At 34.2% G+C, this 22,563-nt stretch overlaps 1 protein-coding gene across 1 annotated transcript; it reads right to left on the bottom strand.

The window, feature by feature from the left end:
* Window positions 1-15,537: 15,537 nt before the first annotated feature.
* Window positions 15,538-22,202, bottom strand: LOC134661855 (uncharacterized). The gene is made up of 2 exons (XM_063518068.1): window positions 22,080-22,202; window positions 15,538-16,416 (listed from the first exon to the last, which is right to left on the bottom strand). The coding sequence occupies exons 1-2, from the start codon at window positions 22,200-22,202 to the stop codon at window positions 15,538-15,540; spliced, it is 1,002 nt and encodes a 333-aa protein (XP_063374138.1).
* Window positions 22,203-22,563: the final 361 nt, after the last annotated feature.

Here is a 22,563-nt window from a genome sequence, read left to right as displayed (position 1 = left end):
GATTCTATACCAGAATCAATCATAAAAGTGACGAAGTTTCCAAATTTTTCTAATATTATTGAATTGTCATAAGAATGCTTTGGCACTAGAATACAATTCAAATTTGTGGGGTTGTTTGGCAACTACAATTGAAACGAAAAGAACTACAAATAACTACAAACGATTCTGAACCAGAATCCATCATAAACATTTACGATTTTCCAAACTTTTCACATATTATCGAATTGTCATAAGAAAACTATCGTAGTGAAATCGAATCAATTTTTGTGGGGTTGTTTGGCAAGTACAAATGAAATGAAAAGAACTACAAATAACTACAAACGATTCTGAACCAGAATCCGTAATAAACGTTTACGATTTTCCAAGTTTTTCACATATTATTAAATTGTCATGAGAAAAGCTCTCATAGTGAAATCGAATCGATTTTTGTGGGGTTGTTTGGCAACTATAAATGAAATGAAAAGAACTACAAATAACTACAAACAATTCTGAACCGGAATACATCATAAACGTCAATGATTTTCCAAGTTTTTCAAATATTATTGAATTGTCATGAGAAAAGCTCTCGTAGTGAAATCGAATCGATTTTTTTTGGGTTGTTTGGCAACTACAAATGAAATGAAAAGAACTACAAATAACTACAAACGATTCTGAACAATAATCAACGAGGAAATTGTAGGATTGATCAAGTTTTTTCCTAACTTAGCCAATTCCTTGTGAAAGACATCAACGCGCTCTCGTAGTGAAATTATTTTTTCTCCCGTTATTTTGCTTTTATAAAGGAAAAGAAAATACTAAATTCATTAACAAACGATTCTATACCAGAATCAATCATAAAAGTGACGAAGTTTCCAAATTTTTCTAATATTATTGAATTGTCATAAGAAAGCTTTCGCACTAGAAAATTCAAATTTGTGGGGTTGTTTGGCAACTACAATTGAAACGAAAAGAACTACAAATAACTACAAACGATTCTGAACCAGAATCCATCATAAACATTTACGATTTTCCAAATTTTTCACATATTATCGAATTGTCATAAGAAAACTATCGTAGTGAAATCGAATCAATTTTTGTGGGGTTGTTTGGCAACTACAAATGAAATGAAAAGAACTACAAATAACTACAAACGATTCTGAACCAGAATCCATCATAAACGTTTACGATTTTCCAAGTTTTTCACATATTATTGAATTGTCATGAGAAAAGCTCTCATAGTGAAATCGAATCGAATTTTGTGGGGTTGTTTGGCGACTACAAATGAAATGAAAAGAACTACAAATAACTACAAACGATTCTGAACCGGAATACATCATAAACGTCAACGATTTTCTAAGTTTTTCAAATATTATTGAATTGTCATGAGAAAAGCTGTCGTAGTGAAATCGAATCGATTTTTTTGGGGTTGTTTGGCAACTACAAATGAAATGAAAAGAACTACAAATAACTACAAACGATTCTGAACAATAATCAACGAGGAAATTGTAGGATTGATCAAGTTTTTTCCTAACTTAGCCAATTCCTTGTGAAAGACATCAACGCGCTCTCGTAGTGAAATTATTTTTTCTCCCGTTATTTTGCTTTTATAAAGGAAAAGAAAATACTAAATTCATTAACAAACGATTCTATACCAGAATCAATCATAAAAGTGACGAAGTTTCCAAATTTTTCTAATATTATTGAATTGTCATAAGAAAGCTTTCGCACTAGAAAATTCAAATTTGTGGGGTTGTTTGGCAACTACAATTGAAACGAAAAGAACTACAAATAACTACAAACGATTCTGAACCAGAATCCATCATAAACATTTACGATTTTCTAAATTTTTCACATATTATCGAATTGTCATAAGAAAACTATCGTAGTGAAATCGAATCAATTTTTGTGGGGTTGTTTGGCAACTACAAATGAAATGAAAAGAACTACAAATAACTACAAACGATTCTGAACCAGAATCCATCATAAACGTTTACGATTTTCCAAGTTTTTCACATATTATTGAATTGTCATGAGAAAAGCTCTCATAGTGAAATCGAATCGAATTTTGTGGGGTTGTTTGGCGACTACAAATGAAATGAAAAGAACTACAAATAACTACAAACGATTCTGAACCGGAATACATCATAAACGTCAACGATTTTCTAAGTTTTTCAAATATTATTGAATTGTCATGAGAAAAGCTGTCGTAGTGAAATCGAATCGATTTTTTTGGGGTTGTTTGGCAACTACAAATGAAATGAAACGAACTACAAATAACTACAAACGATTCTGAACCAGAATCCATCATAAACATTTACGATTTATCAAAATTTTCACGTATTATAGAATTGTCATGAGAAAACTATCGTAGTGAAATCGAATCGATTTTTGTGGGGTTGTTTGGCAACTACAAATGAAATGAAAAGAACTACAAATAACTACAAACTATTCTGAACCAGAATCCATCATAAACGTTTATGATTTTCCAAGTTTTTCACATATTATTGAATTGTCATGAGAAAAGCTCTCATAGTGAAATCGAATTGAATTTTGTGGCGTTGTTTGGTAACTACAAATGAAATGAAATGAACTACAAATAACTACAAACGATTCTGAACCGGAATACATCATAAACGTTAACGATTTTCCAAGTTTTTCAAATATTATTGAATTGTCATGAGAAAAGCTCTCGTGGTAAACTCGAATCGATTTTTGTGGGGTTGTTAGGCAACTACAAATGAAAAGAAAAGAACTACAAATAACTACAAACTATTCTGAACCAGAATCCATCATAAACGTTTACGATTTTCCAAGTTTTTAAAATATTATTGAATTGTCATGGGAAAAGCTCTCATAGTGAAATCGAAACGAATTTTGTGGCGTTGTTTGGTAACTACAAATGAAATGAAAAGAACTACAAATAACTACAAACGATTCTGAACCTGAATCCATCATAAACGTTTATGATTTTCCAAGTTTTTCACATATTATTGAATTGTCATGAGAAAAGCTCTCATAGTGAAATCGAATTGAATTTTGTGGGGTTGTTTGGCAACTACAAATGAAATGAAAAGAACTACAAATAACTACAAACGATTCTGAACCGGAATACATCATAAACGTTAACGATTTTCCAAGTTTTTCAAATATTATTGAATTGTCATGAGAAAAGCTCTCGTGGTAAAATCGAATCGATTTTTGTGGGGTTGTTTGGCAACTACAAATGAAATGAAAAGAAGTACAAATAACTACAAACGATTCTGAACCAGAATCCATCATTAACGTTTACGATTTTCCATGTTTTTCTAATATTATTGAATTGTCATGGGAAAAGCTCTCATAGTGAAATCGAATCGAATTTTGTGGGGTTGTTTGGCAACTACAAATGAAATGAAAAGAACTACAAATAACTACAAACTATTCTGAACCTGAATCCATCATAAACGTTTACGGTTTTCTCAGTTTTTCAAATATTATTGAATTGTCATGAGAAAACCTCTCGTAGTAAAATCGAATCGATTTTTGTGGGGTTGCTTGGCAACTACAAATGAAATGAAAAGAACTACAAATAACTACAAACCATTCTGAACCGGAATACATCATAAATGTTTAGGATTTTCCAAGTTTTTCACATATTATTGAATTGTCATGAGAAATGCTCTCATAGTGAAATCGAATCGATTTTTGTTGGGTTGGTTGGCAACTATAAATGAATAGAAAAGAACTACAAATAACTACAAACGATTCTGAACCAGAATCCGTCATAAACGTTTATGATTTTCCAAGTTTTTCTAATATTATTGAATTGTCATGAGAAAAGCTCTCATAGTGAAATCGAATCGAATTTTGTGGGTTTGTTTAACGACTACAAATGAAATGAAAAGAACCACAAATAACTACAAACGATTCTGAACCGGAATACATCATAAACGTCAACGATTTTCCAAGTTTTTCAAATATTATTGAATTGTCATGAGAAAACTATCGTAGTGAAATCGAATCGATTTTTGTGGGGTTGGTTGGCAACTACAAATGAAATGAAAAGAACTACAAATAACTACAAACGATTCTGAACCAGAATCCATCATCAACGTTTACGATTTTCCAAGTTTTTCAAATATTATTGAATTGTCATGAGAAAAGCTCTCATAGTAAAATCGAATCGATTTTTGTGGGGTTGTTTGGCAACTACAAATGAAATGAAAGGAACTACAAATAACTACAAACGATTCTGAACCAGAATCCATCATAAACATTTACGATTTTCCAAATTTTTCACATATTATTGAATTGTCATGAGAAAACTATCGTAGTGAAATCGAATCAATTTTTTTGGGGTTGTTTGGCAACTACAAATGAAATGAAAACAACTACAAATAACTACACACTATTCTGAACCAGAATCCATCATAAACGTTTATGATTTTCCAAGTTTTTCACATATTATTGAATTGTCATGAGAAAAGCTCTCATAGTGAAATCGAATTGAATTTTGTGGGGTTGTTTGGCAACTACAAATGAAATGAAAAGAACTACAAATAACTACAAACGATTCTGAACCGGAATACATCATAAACGTTAACGATTTTCCAAGTTTTTCAAATATTATTGAATTGTCATGAGAAAAGCTCTCGTGGTAAAATCGAATCGATTTTTGTGGGGTTGTTTGGCAACTACAAATGAAATGAAAAGAACTACAAATAAGTACAAACGATTCTGAACCAGAATCCATCATTAACGTTTACGATTTTCCATGTTTTTCTAATATTATTGAATTGTCATGGCAAAAGCTCTCATAGTGAAATCGAATCGAATTTTGTGGGGTTGTTTGGCAACTACAAATGAAATGAAAAGAACTACAAATAACTACAAACTATTCTGAACCTGAATCCATCATAAACGTTTACGGTTTTCTCAGTTTTTCAAATATTATTGAATTGTCATGAGAAAACCTCTCGTAGTAAAATCGAATCGATTTTTGTGGGGTTGTTTGGCAACTACAAATGAAATGAAAAGAACTACAAATAACTACAAACCATTCTGAACCGGAATACATCATAAATGTTTAGGATTTTCCAAGTTTTTCACATATTATTGAATTGTCATGAGAAAAGCTCTCATAGTGAAATCGAATCGATTTTTGTTGGGTTGGTTGGCAAGAATAGAAAAGAACTACAAATAACTACAAACGATTCTGAACCAGAATCCGTCATAAACGTTTATGATTTTCCAAGGTTTTCTAATATTATTGAATTGTCATGAGAAAAGCTCTCATAGTGAAATCGAATCGAATTTTGTGGGGTTGTTTAACGACTACAAATGAAATGAAAAGAACTACAAATAACTACAAACGATTCTGAACCGGAATACATCATAAACGTCAACGATTTTCCAAGTTTTTCAAATATTATTGAATTGTCATGAGAAAACTATCGTAGTGAAATCGAATCAATTTTTGTGGGGTTGTTTCGCAACTACAAATGAAATGAAAAGAACTACAAATAACTACAAACCATTCTGAACCGGAATACATCATAAATGTTTAGGATTTTCCAAGTTTTTCACATATTATTGAATTGTCATGAGAAAAGCTCTCATAGTGAAATCGAATCGATTTTTGTTGGGTTGGTTGGCAAGAATAGAAAAGAACTACAAATAACTACAAACGATTCTGAACCAGAATCCGTCATAAACGTTTATGATTTTCCAAGGTTTTCTAATATTATTGAATTGTCATGAGAAAAGCTCTCATAGTGAAATCGAATTGAATTTTGTGGGGTTGTTTGGCGACTACAAATGAAATGAAAAAACTACAAATAACTACAAACGATTCTGAACCGGAATACATCATAAACGTCAACGATTTTCTAAGTTTTTCAAAAATTATTGAATTGTCATAAGAAAAGCTCTCGTATTGAAATCGAATCGTTTTTTTTGGGTTTTTTGACAACTACAAATGAAACGAAAAGAACTACAAATAACTACAAACGATTCTGAACCAGAATCCATCATAAACATTTACGATTTTCCAAATTTTTCACATATTATTGAATTGTCATGAGAAAACTATCGTAGTGAAATCGAATCAATTTTTGTGGGGTTGTTTGGCAACTACAAATGAAATTAAAAGAACTACAAATAACTACAAACGATTCTGAACCAGAATCCATCATAAACGTTTACGATTTTCCAAGTTTTTCACATATTATTAAATTGTCATGAGAAAAGCTCTCATAGTGAAATCGAATCGATTTTTGTGGGGTTGTTTGGCAACTATAAATGAAATGAAAAGAACTACAAATAACTACAAACGATTCTGAACCAGAATCCATCATAAACGTTAACGATTTTCCAAGTTTTTCAAATATTATTGAATTGTCACGAGTAAAGCTCTCGTAGTGAAATCGAATCGATTTTTTTTGGGTTGTTTGACAACTACAAATGAAACGAAAAGAACTACAAATAACTACAAACGATTCCGAACCAGAATCCATCATAAACGTTAACGATTTTCCAAGTTTTTCAAATATTATTGAATTGTCATGAGAAAAGCTCTCATAGTAAAATCGAATCGATTTTTGTGGGGTTGTTTGGCAACTACAAATGAAATGAAAGGAACTACAAATAACTACAAACGATTCTGAACCAGAATCCATCATAAACATTTACGATATTCCAAAATTTTCACATATTATTGAATTGTCATGAGAAAACTATCGTAGTGAAATCGAATCAATTTTTTTGGGGTTGTTTGGCAACTACAAATGAAATGAAAACAACTACAAATAACTACACACTATTCTGAACCAGAATCCATCATAAACGTTTATGATTTTCCAAGTTTTTCACATATTATTGAATTGTCATGAGAAAAGCTCTCATAGTGAAATCGAATTGAATTTTGTGGTTTTGTTTGGCAACTACAAATGAAATGAAATGAACTACAAATAACTACAAACGATTCTGAACCGGAATTCATCATAAACGTTAACGATTTTCCAAGTTTTTCAAATATTATTGAATTGTCATGAGAAAAGCTCTCGTGGTAAAATCGAATCGATTTTTGTGGGGTTGTTTGGCAGCTACAAATGAAATGAAAAGAACTACAAATAACTACAAACGATTCTGAACCAGAATCCATCATTAACGTTTACGATTTTCCATGTTTTTCTAATATTATTGAATTGTCATGGGAAAAGCTCTCATAGTGAAATCGAATCGAATTTTGTGGGGTTGTTTGGCAGCTACAAATGAAATAAAAATAACTACAAATAACTACAAACGATTCTGAACCTGAATCCATCATAAACGTTTACGGTTTTCTCAGTTTTTCAAATATTATTGAATTGTCATGAGAAAACCTCTCGTAGTAAAATCGAATCGATTTTTGTGGGGTTGTTTGGCAACTACAAACGAAATGAAAAGAACTACAAATAACTACAAACCATTCTGAACCGGTATACATCATAAATGTTTAGGATTTTCCAAGTTTTTCACATATTATTGAATTGTCATGAGAAAAGCTCTCATAGTGAAATCGAATCGATTTTTGTTGGGTTGGTTGGCAACTATAAATGAATAGAAAAGAACTACAAATAACTACAAACGATTCTGAACCAGAATCCGTCATAAACGTTTACGATTTTCCAAGTTTTTCTAATATTATTGAATTGTCATGAGAAAAGCTCTCATAGTGAAATCGAATCGAATTTTGTGGGGTTGTTTGGCGACTACAAATGAAATGAAAAGAACTATAAATAACTACAAACGATTCTGAACCGGAATACATCATAAACGTCAACGATTTTCCAAGTTTTTCAAATATTATTGAATTGTCATGAGAAAACTATCGTAGTGAAATCGAATCAATTTTTGTGGGGTTGTTTCGCAACTACAAATGAAATGAACAGAACTACAAATAACTACACACTATTCTGAACCGGAATCCATCATAAACGTTTACGATTTTCCAAGTTTTTCACATATTATTGAATTGTCATGAGAAAAGCTCTCATAGTGAAATCGAATTGAATTTTGTGGGGTTATTTGGCGACTACAAATGAAATGAAAAGAACTACAAATAACTACAAACGATTGTGAACAAGAATTAATCATAAACGTGTACGATTTTCCAAGTTATTCAAATATTATTGAATTGTCATGAGAAGAGCTCTCATAGTGAAATCGAATCGATTTTTGTGGGGTTGTTTGGCAACTACAAATGAAATAAAAAGAACTACAAATAACTACAAACGATTCTGAACCAGAATCCATCATAAACGTTTACGATTTTCCAAGTTTTTCAAATATTATTAAATTATCCTGAAAAAGCTCTCATAGTGAAATTAAAACAAAGTTTAGTCGTTTAGTTTGGCAACAACTAATGAAATTAAAAGATTTACAAATAACTACAAACAGTATAAACGATTTTACCCATAATCAATCAACACAGTGTGGGATTTATCAAGTTTTATCATACTTAGGGTCAGTTGCAGCATTCACACTTGACAGACTGTTCAACGTCACTTAGTAGTGATGGTGTGTAATTACCATTATATTATAACTTTAAGAGAATACTTTAAGGGTGACTGACGGTTTGGTACAACGGACCGTTTGTCCTTTCCTTGTAAAAGACATAAACGCGCTCTCGTGTTTAATTTCACCAAAAAGCTCTTTATCGGGAAAAGACATCAACGGGCTCATAAGGCTTTTTTTTATTTTTTTATTTTTTGGAGATAATTGGCTAGTACAAATAAAAATAAAAGAACTACAATCAACTACAAACGATTCTAAGCCAGGATCAACAATTAAAGCATAAGATTTCAAAAGTGGGGTGCTGGGATTTTTCTCACCCCCATAACTTTTTTTTGGGGCAACTACAAATAAAATCCTTTTAACTACAATCAACTACAAACAAAATACTATAAGAAAAAAAATATAAATAAAAAATTGGTCAAGGTCGGGTGCCAAGTTCACATAGGTAATTTGTTTCAACAGTTACCCATTTCGGGTATGCAATACTTAATTAACTTATGAACTAGACTCAAATAACATGCAAAGATTTACATAGGTTGGTACCTATGTAAATCTAAGAATATTTTGAACATTAATTGGTATTAATGTTCAAAATATTCTTTCAGACTATAAAATGTTTTATCTAGTAACCAGTTTTTCAACCTTACCCTGAATCGGTTACCTTCAAGTGCCTTAATATCAGCTGGAAGGTGATTAAATACTCGAATAGCTGTTACAAATGTGCTCTTTTTGTATATAGATGTGTTTGTTTTTGGTAGTACAATGTTATATTTATACTGAGTCCTAGCATTGCACTTAGTTGAAGAGTCTTTTTTGCGTCTTTTGACACATTATGACTGACGTATATAGAGATGTAACTAACCCAAATCGATTGTCACAGCAAGCATTTACGATTGGATGGCACCTAGACTGAGGTATCGAATTGTGACGTTTAGTTAATTTTTATTTGAGATTTAAATAAAGCTAGAATTATATGGTTAATAAATAATAATAAGACGATATAATAAATTTAATAGTCATCTATCTATATATATATATAAATGCAAGTGTCCTGACTGACTGACTGACTGACTGATTCATCAACGCAGAGCCGAAACTACAAAAGCTAGAATGTTGAAATTTGCACACTAGGTTGCATTTATAAAGTGTACAAGAGATATGAAGCGATTTTGAAAAATTCAACCCCTAAGGGGGTTAAAAAGGGGATGAAAGGTTGTATGGGGTTCAAGTTTTAGTTTAAGCTAGGAATTTGAAACTTTGTGAAAATGTATTATATTAAAAAACAAGAAAACTACTTTCAGCGTTATCGAAAATTCATCCCCCAAGGTGGTGAAAAAGGGGTTGAAAGTTTGTATGGAGATCAAATATTTTTGTGAGTGTGGGACTTGAAACTTTGCATATGGGTATATTATTATAAGATAGGAAAAGTAATTTCAGAGTTTTTAATAATTCATCCCCTAACAGGGTTAAAAAGGGGTTGAAAGTTTAAAACCATTACAAATGCTTTGAAACTTTTTAGATAGGCATTATAGCCGATTACAAAAAAAAGGAATTGCGACGTTTTAGGAAATTCAACCCCTAAGGGGGTAAAAAAGGGGATGAAACTTTGTCTTGGGGTGCAAATTTTATTTTAAGCTAGGACCTTGAAACTTCGCAAAAAGGTATTAAATTAAAAAACAACAAAACTAATTTCAGTGTTTTTAAAAATTCATCCCTCGAGGTGGTGAAAAAGGGGTTGAAAGTTTGTACGAAGATCAAATATTTTTTAGAGTGCGGGACTTGAATCTTTGTATAAAGCCATATTATTAGATCTCAAGAAAAGTAATTTCAGCGTTTTCAAAGATTCATCCCTTAAAATGGTTAAAAAGGGGTTAAAATATTGTATAGGGTTTAAACTTTATTTTAAGCTACGAATTTGTAACTTCGTAAAAAGTTATTTCATTAAAAGAGAAGAAAACTATTGTCAGCGTTTTTCAAAATTCAACATTTAAGGTGGTGAAAAAGGGGTAGAAAATTTGTATGGAGGTCAACATTTTTTTAAAGTACGGGACTTGAATCTTTGTATAATGACATATTATTAGAATACGAGAAAAGTCATTTCAGCGTTTTTAAAAATTCCTCCCCTATAAGGGTCCAAAAGGGGTTGAAAGTTTGTATAGGGTTCAAATTTTATTTAAAGCTAGGAACTTGAAACTTCGTAAAAAGGTATTTTATTAAAAAACAAAAAAATCTAATCAGCGTTTTTAAAAATTCATCCCCCGAGGAGGTGAAAAAGGGGTTGAAAGTTTGTATGGAGATCAAATATTTTTGAGAGTGCGGGACTTAAATCTTTGTATAAAGCCATATTATTATAACACAAGAAAAATAATTTCAGCGTTTTTAAAAATTCATCTCATAACAGGGTTAAAAAGGGGTTGAAAGATTGTATAGGTTATAATTTTATTTAAAGCTAGGAACTTGAAGTTTCGTAAAAAAATATTTTATTAAGAGAAAAGAAAACTAATATCAGAGTCTTTGATAATTCATCCCCCAAGGTGGTGAAGGGGGTCGAAAATTTGTATGGAACCCAAATATTTACTTGAGTGCGGGACTTGAATCGTTGTATAAAGGCATATTATTACAATACAAGAAAAGTAATTTCAGCGTTTTTAAAAATGCATCCCCTAAAAGTTTAAACAGGGGTTGAGAGTTGGTAGAGGGTTCAAATTTTATTTAAAGCTAGGAACTTCAAACTTCGTAAATAGGTAGTTAGGTAGTAGGTTTTATTAAATAGTGGGCTTGAAAATCTTCTGGGGGTTGAGAGAGAGATTATATCGAGAACAATTTTATTCAGTTAGGGGCTTGAAACTTCGTAGCCAGGTTGTGAAAGACAAATCTCATGCGTTGTATAATAATTAACAAATGATTAACCGTCCCTACTGCTATCTTTTGCTGCATAATGTTCTAAGCTAATGTAGAATTTATAACCACCAATAAGTACGTAACGATAAGTACGTGTAAGTACGTAAGAAGCAATCTAAGCTCTTATAAAACCCGTGAGCAGCAGTCGGGTAGAAGCACGCGCGGTGGAAGTCTCATTCTGGTACCGGCCCATACTACCGCTAAAGCTAAGAAATCCCTTGGTGTTTTAGGCGTCAGACTGTTCAACACGTTACCTGCTGAAATCAGAGATGTCCTTAGTGATGTCACATTTACTAGAAAGATTAATAATTTTTAAGAAAAAAAACCGACTTCTATGCGGCCCGGTGAAAGATTATTGTAGATGGTGCGCTATGTAGAAAAGGAAGCATTTCGTTTCTGTAAGGCTCGCAGTTCTAACCTAACCTAACCCACTTTTGTTCGGTTCTGTGAGGATAGCAGTTCAAACCTAACCTAACCCACTTAACGGCGCATGCGGTGCGGTGTACGGGATTTGAGCGGGAGGGGTTTGGCCTCATCATACTTTATACCTACATTTTATGGTAGGTAATCATAGTGGTTTATTTAGTTTAGGTATCATAGTGGTTTTCCGGGTCAAGTTCCGGGTCTGTGTCCGAGTCTAGTCCAGGTCCGAGTCCGAATCCGAGTCCAGGTCCGGGTCCGGGTCCGAACCGGATCCGGGTACGAGTCCGGATCTGGATCCGAGTCCGGGTCCCAGTCCAAGTCAAAGTCGAAATTCGAAATCACCAAACATGTACTTAAACTTTATTTTATGATGAAAATACAGAAAATTCTATACGTAGTGTGCCTTTAAGATTTGAGGAGTTCCCTCGATTTCTCATGGATCCCATGTCCAGACCTTGAGCTTGACATAAATATGGCTTAAAAATCTAACTTGCTTAACAAACATAACGAAAAGAAAAAATCGCCAAACGCGAGCTATGCGTCGTTAAAGAGTTTCGTTCTGGTCATCATCAGCAGTTACACTTCCTCAAATGTTACTTTTTAAATGTATATACTTGATTTGTTGATTAAAACACAACAATCACTATATGTATGCCTTTAAGATTTGAGGAGTTCCCTCGATTCCTTATGGATCTCATCATCAGAACTCGAGCTTGACAGAAATGTGGCTTAAAAACTAAACTTGCTTAACAAACATAACGAAGAGGACAAATCGCCAAACGTGAACTATGGGTCGTTGAAGAGTTCTGTTCTGATCATCATCAGCAGTTCCACTTCATCAAATGCGACAGTTTTTAATAAAAATGCTTGATTTTCTGATGAAAATACAAAAATCTCTATACGCACACCTTTAAGATTTGAGGAGTTCCCTCGATTCCTCATGGATCCCATCATCAGAACTCGAGCTTGACAAAAATGTGGCTTAAAAACTTAACTTGCTTAACAAACATAACGAAGAGGACAAATCGCCAAACGTGAACTATGCGTCGTTGAAGAGTTCTGTTCTGATCATCATCAGCAGTTCCACTTCATCAAATGTCACGTTTCTGAATGCATATGCTTGATTTGTTGATAAAAACACAAAAATCACTATATGTATGCCTTTAAGATTTGAGTAGTTCCCTCGATTCCTCATGGATCCCATCATCAGAACTGGGTTTTGACAAAAACGGGACCAATCTGTATGCATATACTTACAATCAAAAAAAAAAATTTTCAAAATCGGTCCAGCAATGACGGAGATATGGAGTAACAAACATAAAAAAAAAAAACATACAACCGAATTGATAACCTCCTCCTTTTAGATTTGGAAGTCGGTTAAAAAAATGTTATTGGAGATGGCCTGCTACACGATCGACGAATTCTTCGACAGGGTGTCATTGATCCATACACACAATGTGAAAGTCTAAATCACTGTTTCGATGGGACCATGATGGGACATTACTTTCACTGTAAAATGTTATTTTTAATTTAGATATTTTAATATGGATTATTAGAAAGCCTTAATGTAACTATTTAAAATTATTTAACGAAACGTGGAATTATTTTAGTTTTAAGTTTATAATTATGATCGACACGACATATGTATTTCTGTTCTGCTTTTATTTGTTGTTAAGTATGTTTACATTTAGTGAAATGTAATTTTATTTTATGTACTTACTCCTAACATGTAATTAACGTTATCAATAAATAAATAAAATAAAATAAAATAAAATAGCCTTTTATTTCTTGCGAATTTTTAACATTGTTTGGTGTTTTAGAATTAGTCTAAAGTTAACTAATAATTTTAATAATGTTCTAATATTATAAATGTTTAATATTTGGCAAGAACCCCGTCTTCGCAGGTGAAGGCCTCCTCCAGAGTTTTCCACTCGTCTCTATCTTGAGCTATTTGCATCCAGTTTTGACCAGCGATATTTTTTATTTCGTCTTCCCATCTAGTAACAGGTTAACGTTATCAATAAAATATGAATATGAATATGATTATGAATATGAATATACAAATCCACGCGTACGAAGTCGCGGGCAACAGCTAGTTTGTTATAAATATCGAATAACTATTGTAATATGAATGATTTATAACAACATTTACCTAGATTTAATAATGATTAAAAAGTTGACGTGTAAAATGTATATTTTATGAATAAAACATTGAATTGAATTGAATTGTCGCGACCTAAAATGAAAAATTTATATCGATTTACTTAGACGACTACCGATTCATAACGATTCATAACGGTGGTGTCCGGCCAACCCTAAATTTAAAAAGAAAAAGACGTAAAACGTAAACGTTCGCAGTGCAATTATCTTCCTTTGTAATTTCGATGTGCAAGATATTTTACGTTCTATTGCTGTTGTCAGTGTCATGTGTCAAATGACGCAAATACGACTGCACAAGGTATAGTCATATAGCCTATTATTTATTATTAGTCTCATTATATCTACCAGAGACTTCCCTTCATACTTGATCAGGCTTAGGACTGACAATCTAGATTAACTTTTTTGTACCTAGCTGGGATAGCTAGTCCATGATTATTTATTACCAATTTTTTACTAAGTCAATACATGCTATTTCTGCCAAAGAAAACACATTTATAACTGTTTTTATTTGATAGATATATCATTTTAAACTGTAATTTACTAAAGTTTGAATCAGCTGTGTTAAAACTAGATTGGCGTATTTAAAAGTCTGTGGTATGTACAGTGATTTGAATATACAATATTTACTATATATCTACACGGCTTATACATGTATGATATTTACAACACATGCTGTATTTAACTGTTACAGTTAATGAAAAGAAGCTCTGATAGTTTCTTTGACGTGAGCCGGCTTATAGCTGATAGCTTCTTTCCGTCAAAATGTTCCCTGCTTTTGAGAAAATGCGTTCGCAGGGAACGGAAGTCGCCACAACATTCAACCTTTTCAACATATAATTATATAGCAGCGGATATATAAAGCGGCGTTCATGCCACCACAGGAATGGGTCGCTGGTTCGGCAAAGCATAGGTTCCTGTAGGTACTTCTGAAGCTCGACTATGCCTGCTGCTGTTGGGTTGGTTGGCCTCAGGTTTTTCACTTTTTGGTCGTAAGCTGCCCAAATGGAAGACGAGACAGTTTCCTGTGGTGGAAGCGGTTGCTGGTTTGAAGTTAACGGGTGGTTGAGCTGCTGCTGAGGTGTTGATGTCGATGTTTGAAGCGGGCGGTGGCGACCAATTCGTTGCTTTAGGTTATTAATGCCTCTATCTGCGAGTAAAATTTCTCGAAAGCCTTTATCCTTAAATCGAGGATCCAATAGTGCCGCATCCACATAAAGCTCCGATTGCTCTATATTGACAAATCTTCTTTCCAGCTCTCCTTGAAGAGTTTGGACCATTTTTATTATTTCAGGCAATGTGTGCTCTGCGCTTTATAATTGCCTCGCGTTTGCAATTAATATTGAGCACAGTGGGATGACTTTAGACAACGTGACGTTTTTCTCCGCGCTCACTTCTACCGTGACTTCATAAAACGTTTCCAGAATTGGCACCGCTGCTTCCACTATCATCCAGTCGGCACCACTGAGCATTAAGTCCGGCCTGATCAGAGACAGAGTGGCGGTGACGGCATTTCTTGTGAGTGACATGCGGCCCAAAATATCATAGGTGGAGTTCCAGCGAGTCGTCTTGTTTTAATTTAAGTAAAGGCACATCTAACTGCTTTTGAATCTCTTTGAGCTTAGCTAGGGCTTGTGAACTTCGTTTGAAATACTCCACAATTTGTTTCACTCTAGCGGTTGTCTCTCTGCCATTGCGGCCAGTGCATTTTGAACGCAAAAATTTAATGTGTGAGCGAAGCACGGTATTTGGCGCCCAATCTGCTGCTTTTATAGCTGCGGTGATATTAGCTGCGTTGTCACTAGCCACTGCCGTGATTTTATTTTCAAAGTTCCATTCCCGTGTTATGTCTTTCAAAAATTGGGCCAAATTTGCTGCAGTGTGGCGTTCTGCATACTCTACACAGCCGAGCATTGTAGACTCTAATTTTGTGTCAGCTCCTATATAGTGAGCCGTGACAGCAATGAAACTCTCGTTGTTGTCCGACATCCATCCGTCTGTGGTTAGGCAAATAGCCTGCCCGGCCTCTACTTTTGCTTTAGCCTTATCCATTTCTCTTTTGTACATTTTTGGTAAAAGACTCTCTGAGAGAGTTTTGCGGGTAGGCAGCGAGTACCCAGGACACAGCATCGACACAAATGTTTTAAATTCCTGTTCTTCAACCAACGAAAATGGATGATGACCTTTAGCGACCATTTTAATCAGCTGTTCATCTATTTTCTCAGCGCGACGGGGTCCCAGCGGCCTCATGCTATGTACGAATTCGTTCATAGACTGTTGAGCCGGGGTAGGTCGTGGTGCTTGCACTGTAGGTATATTTTGTGCCAGATCTTCGACCAAAACTGGCTGGCTGGCTGGCAGTCTCTGAGTGGGTCGCACTGGGAGCAGCAGCAGCATCTGCTTGAGGCATATCCTGACGCTCTGTATTAAGAGGCACAGTTGGGTGTTTTGTTTTTAAATGTCTGTTTAAATTACCTACATTACCGCCCGAAATACACAAAGTATTTGTGCAATATAAACATTTTGCACGTTTTGGTTCAACTCAACTCAAACTCAAAATATACTTTATTCATGTAGGCCTAGCAACAAGCACTTATGAATCGTTAACATAAATATTATCTTAAGCTAATTTTATTATCAGAGCGATTTATTGATGTTATTATTCCATAATAATATTGGATTATTATACAAATCAAATTTAACACTAATTTAAGAATTTCACAAAAGGATCGTCAAACATGAAAAAAATTGTATAAAAAAATACTAGTCTAGAATGTTTCTAGAATAAAATCTAAATGTCAAATAAATAAAAAAAAGCAAAAGAAGTACATACATCGGAATATCAATTTCCTCATCATTAATCAAATAAACCTAATAAATAAATAATCATTTCGAATAACAATTAATCCCACGTTGTTTTATCATTCATGTAGTCTTATGTGGTATAATAAGCTTTAGAAATAAGTTTACGCTTTACATAATTCTTAAATTTATTAATAGATAATTCAGTAATATGGTTTGGAAGTTTATTATAAAATCTTACACAATTACCCATGAATAATTTTTTTATTTTATGGAGCCGAGTGAAGGGCACTGCGAGCTTATGTTTATTTCTAGTATTAATATTATGAATTTCGCATTTTTTTCTAAAATTTACAATATTTTTATGTACATACAGAATATTTTCATAAATGTATTGACAGTGCACTGTCATTATGTCAATTTCCTTAAATTTATCTCTAAGTGAGTCTCTATGGTTCATTTTGTATATTGCTCGAATAGCCCTCTTCTGCAGAACAAAAATGGTATTTATCTCTGAAGCACCACCCCACAGTAAAATACCATATGCCATAATGCTATGGAAGTAACTAAAATATACCAATCGAGCTGTTTTCACATCAGTTAACTGACGGATTTTGCTCACTGCAAAAGCTGCAGAACTCAGTCTATTCGAAAGAGTAGCAATATGGGGACCCCACTGGAGTTTAGAATCTAAAGTTATACCAAGAAAAACTGTACTATCAACTAATTCCAATTCCTCATCCTTCACAATGACACTTATTTGCACATGCCTTACGTTACTACTAATGACAAACTTAATACATTTAGTATTTTTCTCATTTAACAATAAATTATTAACATTGAACCAATTTACTACTTTTGAAATAGCATCGTTTACATCATTGCAAGCTTGTTGCTGTAGTTTGAGTTTGAAAATAAGTGAGGTGTTGTCTGCAAACAATACTATATCATGGTGGGTCTTTACAAGGAATGGCAAGTCATTTATGTAGATAAGGAACAGGAAAGGCCCCAATATTGACCCCTGCGGTACACCCATAGAGACCAATGACCCCGGTGATCGCTGTCCATTCACATCGACCCTTTGTATTCTACCATTTAAGTAGGACTTAAGTAAATTCAGTGCCGATCCTCTAACTCCATAATAATGAAGTTTCCTGATTAATGTTTCATGACAAACGTTGTCGAAGGCCTTAGACAAATCACAGAAGACACCTAGAGCATCTCGTGACTCCTCCCAGGCATCGAAAATATGCTTAATTAGCTCAACACCAGCATCGGTTGTTGAGCGACCCCGTGTAAAACCAAACTGCTTATTATGCATTAAATTATTAACGTTAAAATGTCGTACTAATTGAGAAAGAACTAATTTTTCAAAAATCTTACTAAATGTTGGTAGCACAGATATCGGTCTAAAGTTAGTGGGGTCAGAGCTGCTACCAGATTTAAATAAAGGAGTTACTTTACTATGTTTCATTAGATCAGGAAACTCGCCGCAATCAACACTGTTGTTAAACATAACTACCAAGTCAGGCGCTACCATTTCTACTAAGGATTTGACAGCATTTCCGTGAAAGGGTTCCACATAGCGCTCCTTTTCCTTGATGACATTTTTGTGCAATTATATATAGGGTCACTTGTCGAACATTGAAACAATCGTACACAGTGAAACTTTGCCATATCTCGGAAACTAGGTGTTATCAGCTAGTGCCATCTGTCAAGCAAGGGCGGGCTCAGGGACCCCCAGCACCTCCCCAATACACGAGCGCGCCTCGGAGAAGGAGCACGTTGCTACGAGCATTATTGTGAATTCGTGCGACAAAAGTAATATTTTTCATTTTTGTTTCGCAATTTTTTACCAAGATATAGAGTCTAGTTTGGCGTTATTTCATTTTTTGTTGTGTTCTATGTGTATTAAAGTTACTTTGGAGCTAAATATTTTTAAATTTCGTTCACTCTTTGGTGCAGTTTTTTTTTATTGTTTCAAAAAACACCCCCTAGTCTCAAAATGAAACATTTTTATGTAGTAAACAATGAAACATGATGTTCACTGAACACCAGTATCAGTACACAATGAAACAAACTCATTATCTTTTTAATTAATTAAAGACTATGTGCGAAATTTGTGAAACTAAAATACCATGAAAATTGATAATAATTTGTCTATCATATGACAAAATATAAGATACTTAACTTTAGAAATGGCTGAGATAGGATAGTTTATATGTTGAATGTTTCATTGATGGCAAGGTTAAGGTCACAAGTCTAACATTGAAACAGTCGTTTATAAACACTATGTTGCAAGAAAGTGTATGATATCAAGCAAGGAGATGCTTAAAACCCTCCCGCGTCCACCTAGTTGGCAATCATGCTCCGTGGACATAAAAGGCGCCTTTCTCGCAGCATGCCGTAAGTGCCGACCAGATTTTCGATTCACAATGAAACTTAGGTATGCGTACAATGCAACAAGTCTTTCGCTTTTAGATATTTCAGCAATCTTATAACGATTCCATATTTCGGAAACCTTTTAAATAACAAATTTCAGCCTACCACTATTTTCTCCTTTCCTTTCTCATTAATTGATTGAAAGGATGTATGTATTAATGTAACTTATTTATTACAACGTTTCAATGTTTATTAAGGATGTTTCATGGTAGACTATATATATTACATCTGTTTCACTGTAAAAATTAGAGTGTTTCATTGAAAACATGCACAAGTACACAATGAAACAAAACTCATTTTTCAAAGAAAGCTTTATAATACAGAAACTGTTAAAAATAAGTAGAAACCAAGAATGCCATATGATAGCCAAATAAATTGTTTATCTTCGTACGAAATATCACACTCATAACTTTAAAAACACCAGAGATAGGAAGGCTTGAACTTTTAGTGTTTCATTGATCAACAACTAACTCTACGACACTACTAGTTTACAGTTTTATTTACAATATATTGACACTTCTACTCCATATATACAACACTTTAGAAAATAAACACAGATATTATACTAATACCTAAGCAAAGTTTTCAAAATCACAGGTCACGTAAACGCGCGAAATTGAAATGAAAACTAAGCTTCTCGTAAATTCCAAAACTGCAATATTTTCTTATTATTACGTACGAAATTATTTATAGTTAGCCTAAAAAGTGTCTTATGCAACTCTTTCATAGATCAAATTCATTTAAAAATATTAGCGCTAATTCAATTCCTAGAAACAATATCCAAACTACCCATAAAGTGTGAACTCTTACCAAGTCAGTATACATTGCTTCACTTGCACGCAGTAAAAAATTCATTCCTTGTGAATGTACGCTGCGTAGTTATTTGTTATTTCCTATCGTTAAGTTTATGAGTACAAGCCAAGGCCTAAGTGAAATGGAATATAACTTTCTCGCGCAAGTGCAAGGAGTGTTTCCGATTTTGCGCCGCTCAGCTCACGGCTGTTCGGCGTTCGCGCCAAAAGCTTTCGTGTTGCTTCGGCCGCGTTCGGGATTATTCGGGGTTATGGCGTCGGGACGCGATATATTACGCTGTCCTTGTCACTTTATGAGCGAGTGAGCAAGTAAAAGAAAAGATAGATAAACTGAACTGCTGAAGATAGAACTAAATGAATCTGAACTGAACAAGTGAATGAGTGAGTTACATCTAATTAAGTACTTCATTTGAATCGTTCATTCGCGAACTACCCATGTCTACTCAGCACGACCCACGGACTTCTGATTTCCCACGACATCTGCGAGTATTAATTTGGACAAAGATTTATCTAGTTTGACAACTTGGCACTGCATATTGGACGACAATTTCTTCCCTGTTTCTTCCCTACACGGCGACCCCTGCGCTGACCGTTGGACTGAGTTTTGCAAGAAGGATCAAAATGAGCGAGTTCATGCGAGCAGATTCTACAAACTTGCCCCACATGGACCTAGTTATGATTTTAAATTATTATCGTAACAGTGATAAGTCAAAAAAATGTTTGTTGAAGACTCCTATCTGTTTTGAAAGACCTATCCAACGATACCACACACTGTAGGGTTGAAGCGAAAAAAAACTTTTCACCCCCACTCTACGTCCAGGGGAGGTACACTAAATTTTTGTTTCTAGATTATATTGTACGACTTTGTCGGATTTATTGATTTACATATCCATACCAAATTGCAGCTTTCTAGCACTAACGATCACGGAGCAAAGCCTCGGACAGACAGACGGACAAGGCGAAACTATAAGGTTGCCTAGTTGACTAAACACGACACATATAAATTTAAGGTGCTAAGGTGCAGTAGAATAGAATAGAAAATATTTATTTGGCGTAAAAAACATACATTATTTAGGTACAACAGAATATTAATTCAAGAAAGGTACACCAAATAGGATGCCGCTCAGCATTAAGCAGTGTCTCTAAGACACTGCGCTGGTTTTCGGGGCACCCAAAATTAAAAGCTAAACCTTAAAACTAATACACAAACAGAACAGATATAATCAGAACAAGACAGATTAGACATATCACGTGTAAGATGGAAAGAGAGAGAGAGAGTCGACAAATATATCTTGTCGTTCACAAATTTTTACAATTTCTTTATTTTTATTTTTTAAAGCTGTTTGAATAAGTCCGCTAAGTTATAAATTTTGTTGAGTTGTGAGTAAATACTGTTTTAGGTTGTACTTAAAAGAAGTGACGGATTTGCAGTTTCTGATTGGTGGCGGTAAATTGTTCCAACACTTCGGCAGCATATCGGAAGCTACCACGAAAAGCGGACGTACTGTGTTGCGTAACGTTAAGCTTGAGAGCACCTCGTAGATGACCTTTCGGAAACTTGAGTTTTTCAAATAGATAAGATGGCTGTTTATCGCGAATAACATCAAAAAGCAATGAAGCAAAGTGCAAGGTACGTCTGTCAGTCATATTTAACAGATTATTACGGTTCAAAAATGGTGTGATGTGAGAATGACTAGGAACAGAGAAGCAAAAACGGGCACAAGCATTCTGAATGCGTTGAATTAATACCGAGGTACGCGCCAGCATACACCCCCAAAAGACGGCATCAGCGTAACTCAATTTGGATAGAATAAGCGTGTCACAAAGGTTTTTGCGTAAATCGACATTAATAAAATCACGGACGTGATATAATACTTTAAGCCTATAGAAACATTTGCTGACGAGTTCTAGAGCATGTTTTTCAAATCGCATCTTACAGTCCATAAGCAGACCTAAATTTCGAGTTATAGAAACGCGCTCCAAAACATCGCCCGAGACTGAAACCTGCGGAGGCGCTAGGTCACGCACCAGTTTATCAGGACCAAACAGCATCAGCTTTGATTTACTAGAATTAAGAACGAGATTGTTTGCTTTACACCACTGCACGATTTGATCCAAGTCCAAGTTCAATTTACTCACTGCTGAGGACATTTCGTTGGGCTTAAATGGTATATAAATTTGTAAATCATCGGCATATTGATGATAGTTGCAATGATTTATGTTGGTAATAATATCTGCACTATACAAGATAAAAAGCAATGGGCCTAAAATTGATCCTTGTGGAACTCCACGTATAACGGGCAGCGAACTGGACATTGACGTTGAACCATTTTCATCTCGTAGTTCAACAGATTGTGTGCGTCCGGTGAGATAGCTCGCAAACCAGTTAAGAGAACGTATATCGAATCCATAAAATGCCATTTTGGAAAGTAAGAGCGTAGTATTAATGGTATCAAATGCCCTAGAGCAGCGGTTCTCAATCTTTTTTTTGACGGAACCCTTTTGGAAAGCG

The sequence above is a fragment of the Cydia amplana genome, chromosome Z (assembly GCF_948474715.1).
Source record: "Cydia amplana chromosome Z, ilCydAmpl1.1, whole genome shotgun sequence".
NCBI classification, from domain to species: Eukaryota; Metazoa; Arthropoda; class Insecta; order Lepidoptera; family Tortricidae; genus Cydia; species Cydia amplana.
The sequence above is the reverse complement of the archived record's forward strand: the minus strand, read 5'-3'. Positions and strand labels throughout refer to the sequence as shown.

What these genes read in the sequence shown, in the direction of transcription:
- LOC134661855 (XM_063518068.1), bottom strand. Translation starts at nt 22,202, where the DNA reads ATGTCCTCAGCAGTGAGTAAATTGAACTTGGACTTGGATCAAATCGTG. An exon ending in TGTTTGGTCCTGATAAACTG is followed by an intron (nt 16,417 to 22,079) that starts GTGCGTGACCTA and finishes CTCTTAATACAG; the next exon opens with AGCGTCAGGATATGCCTCAA.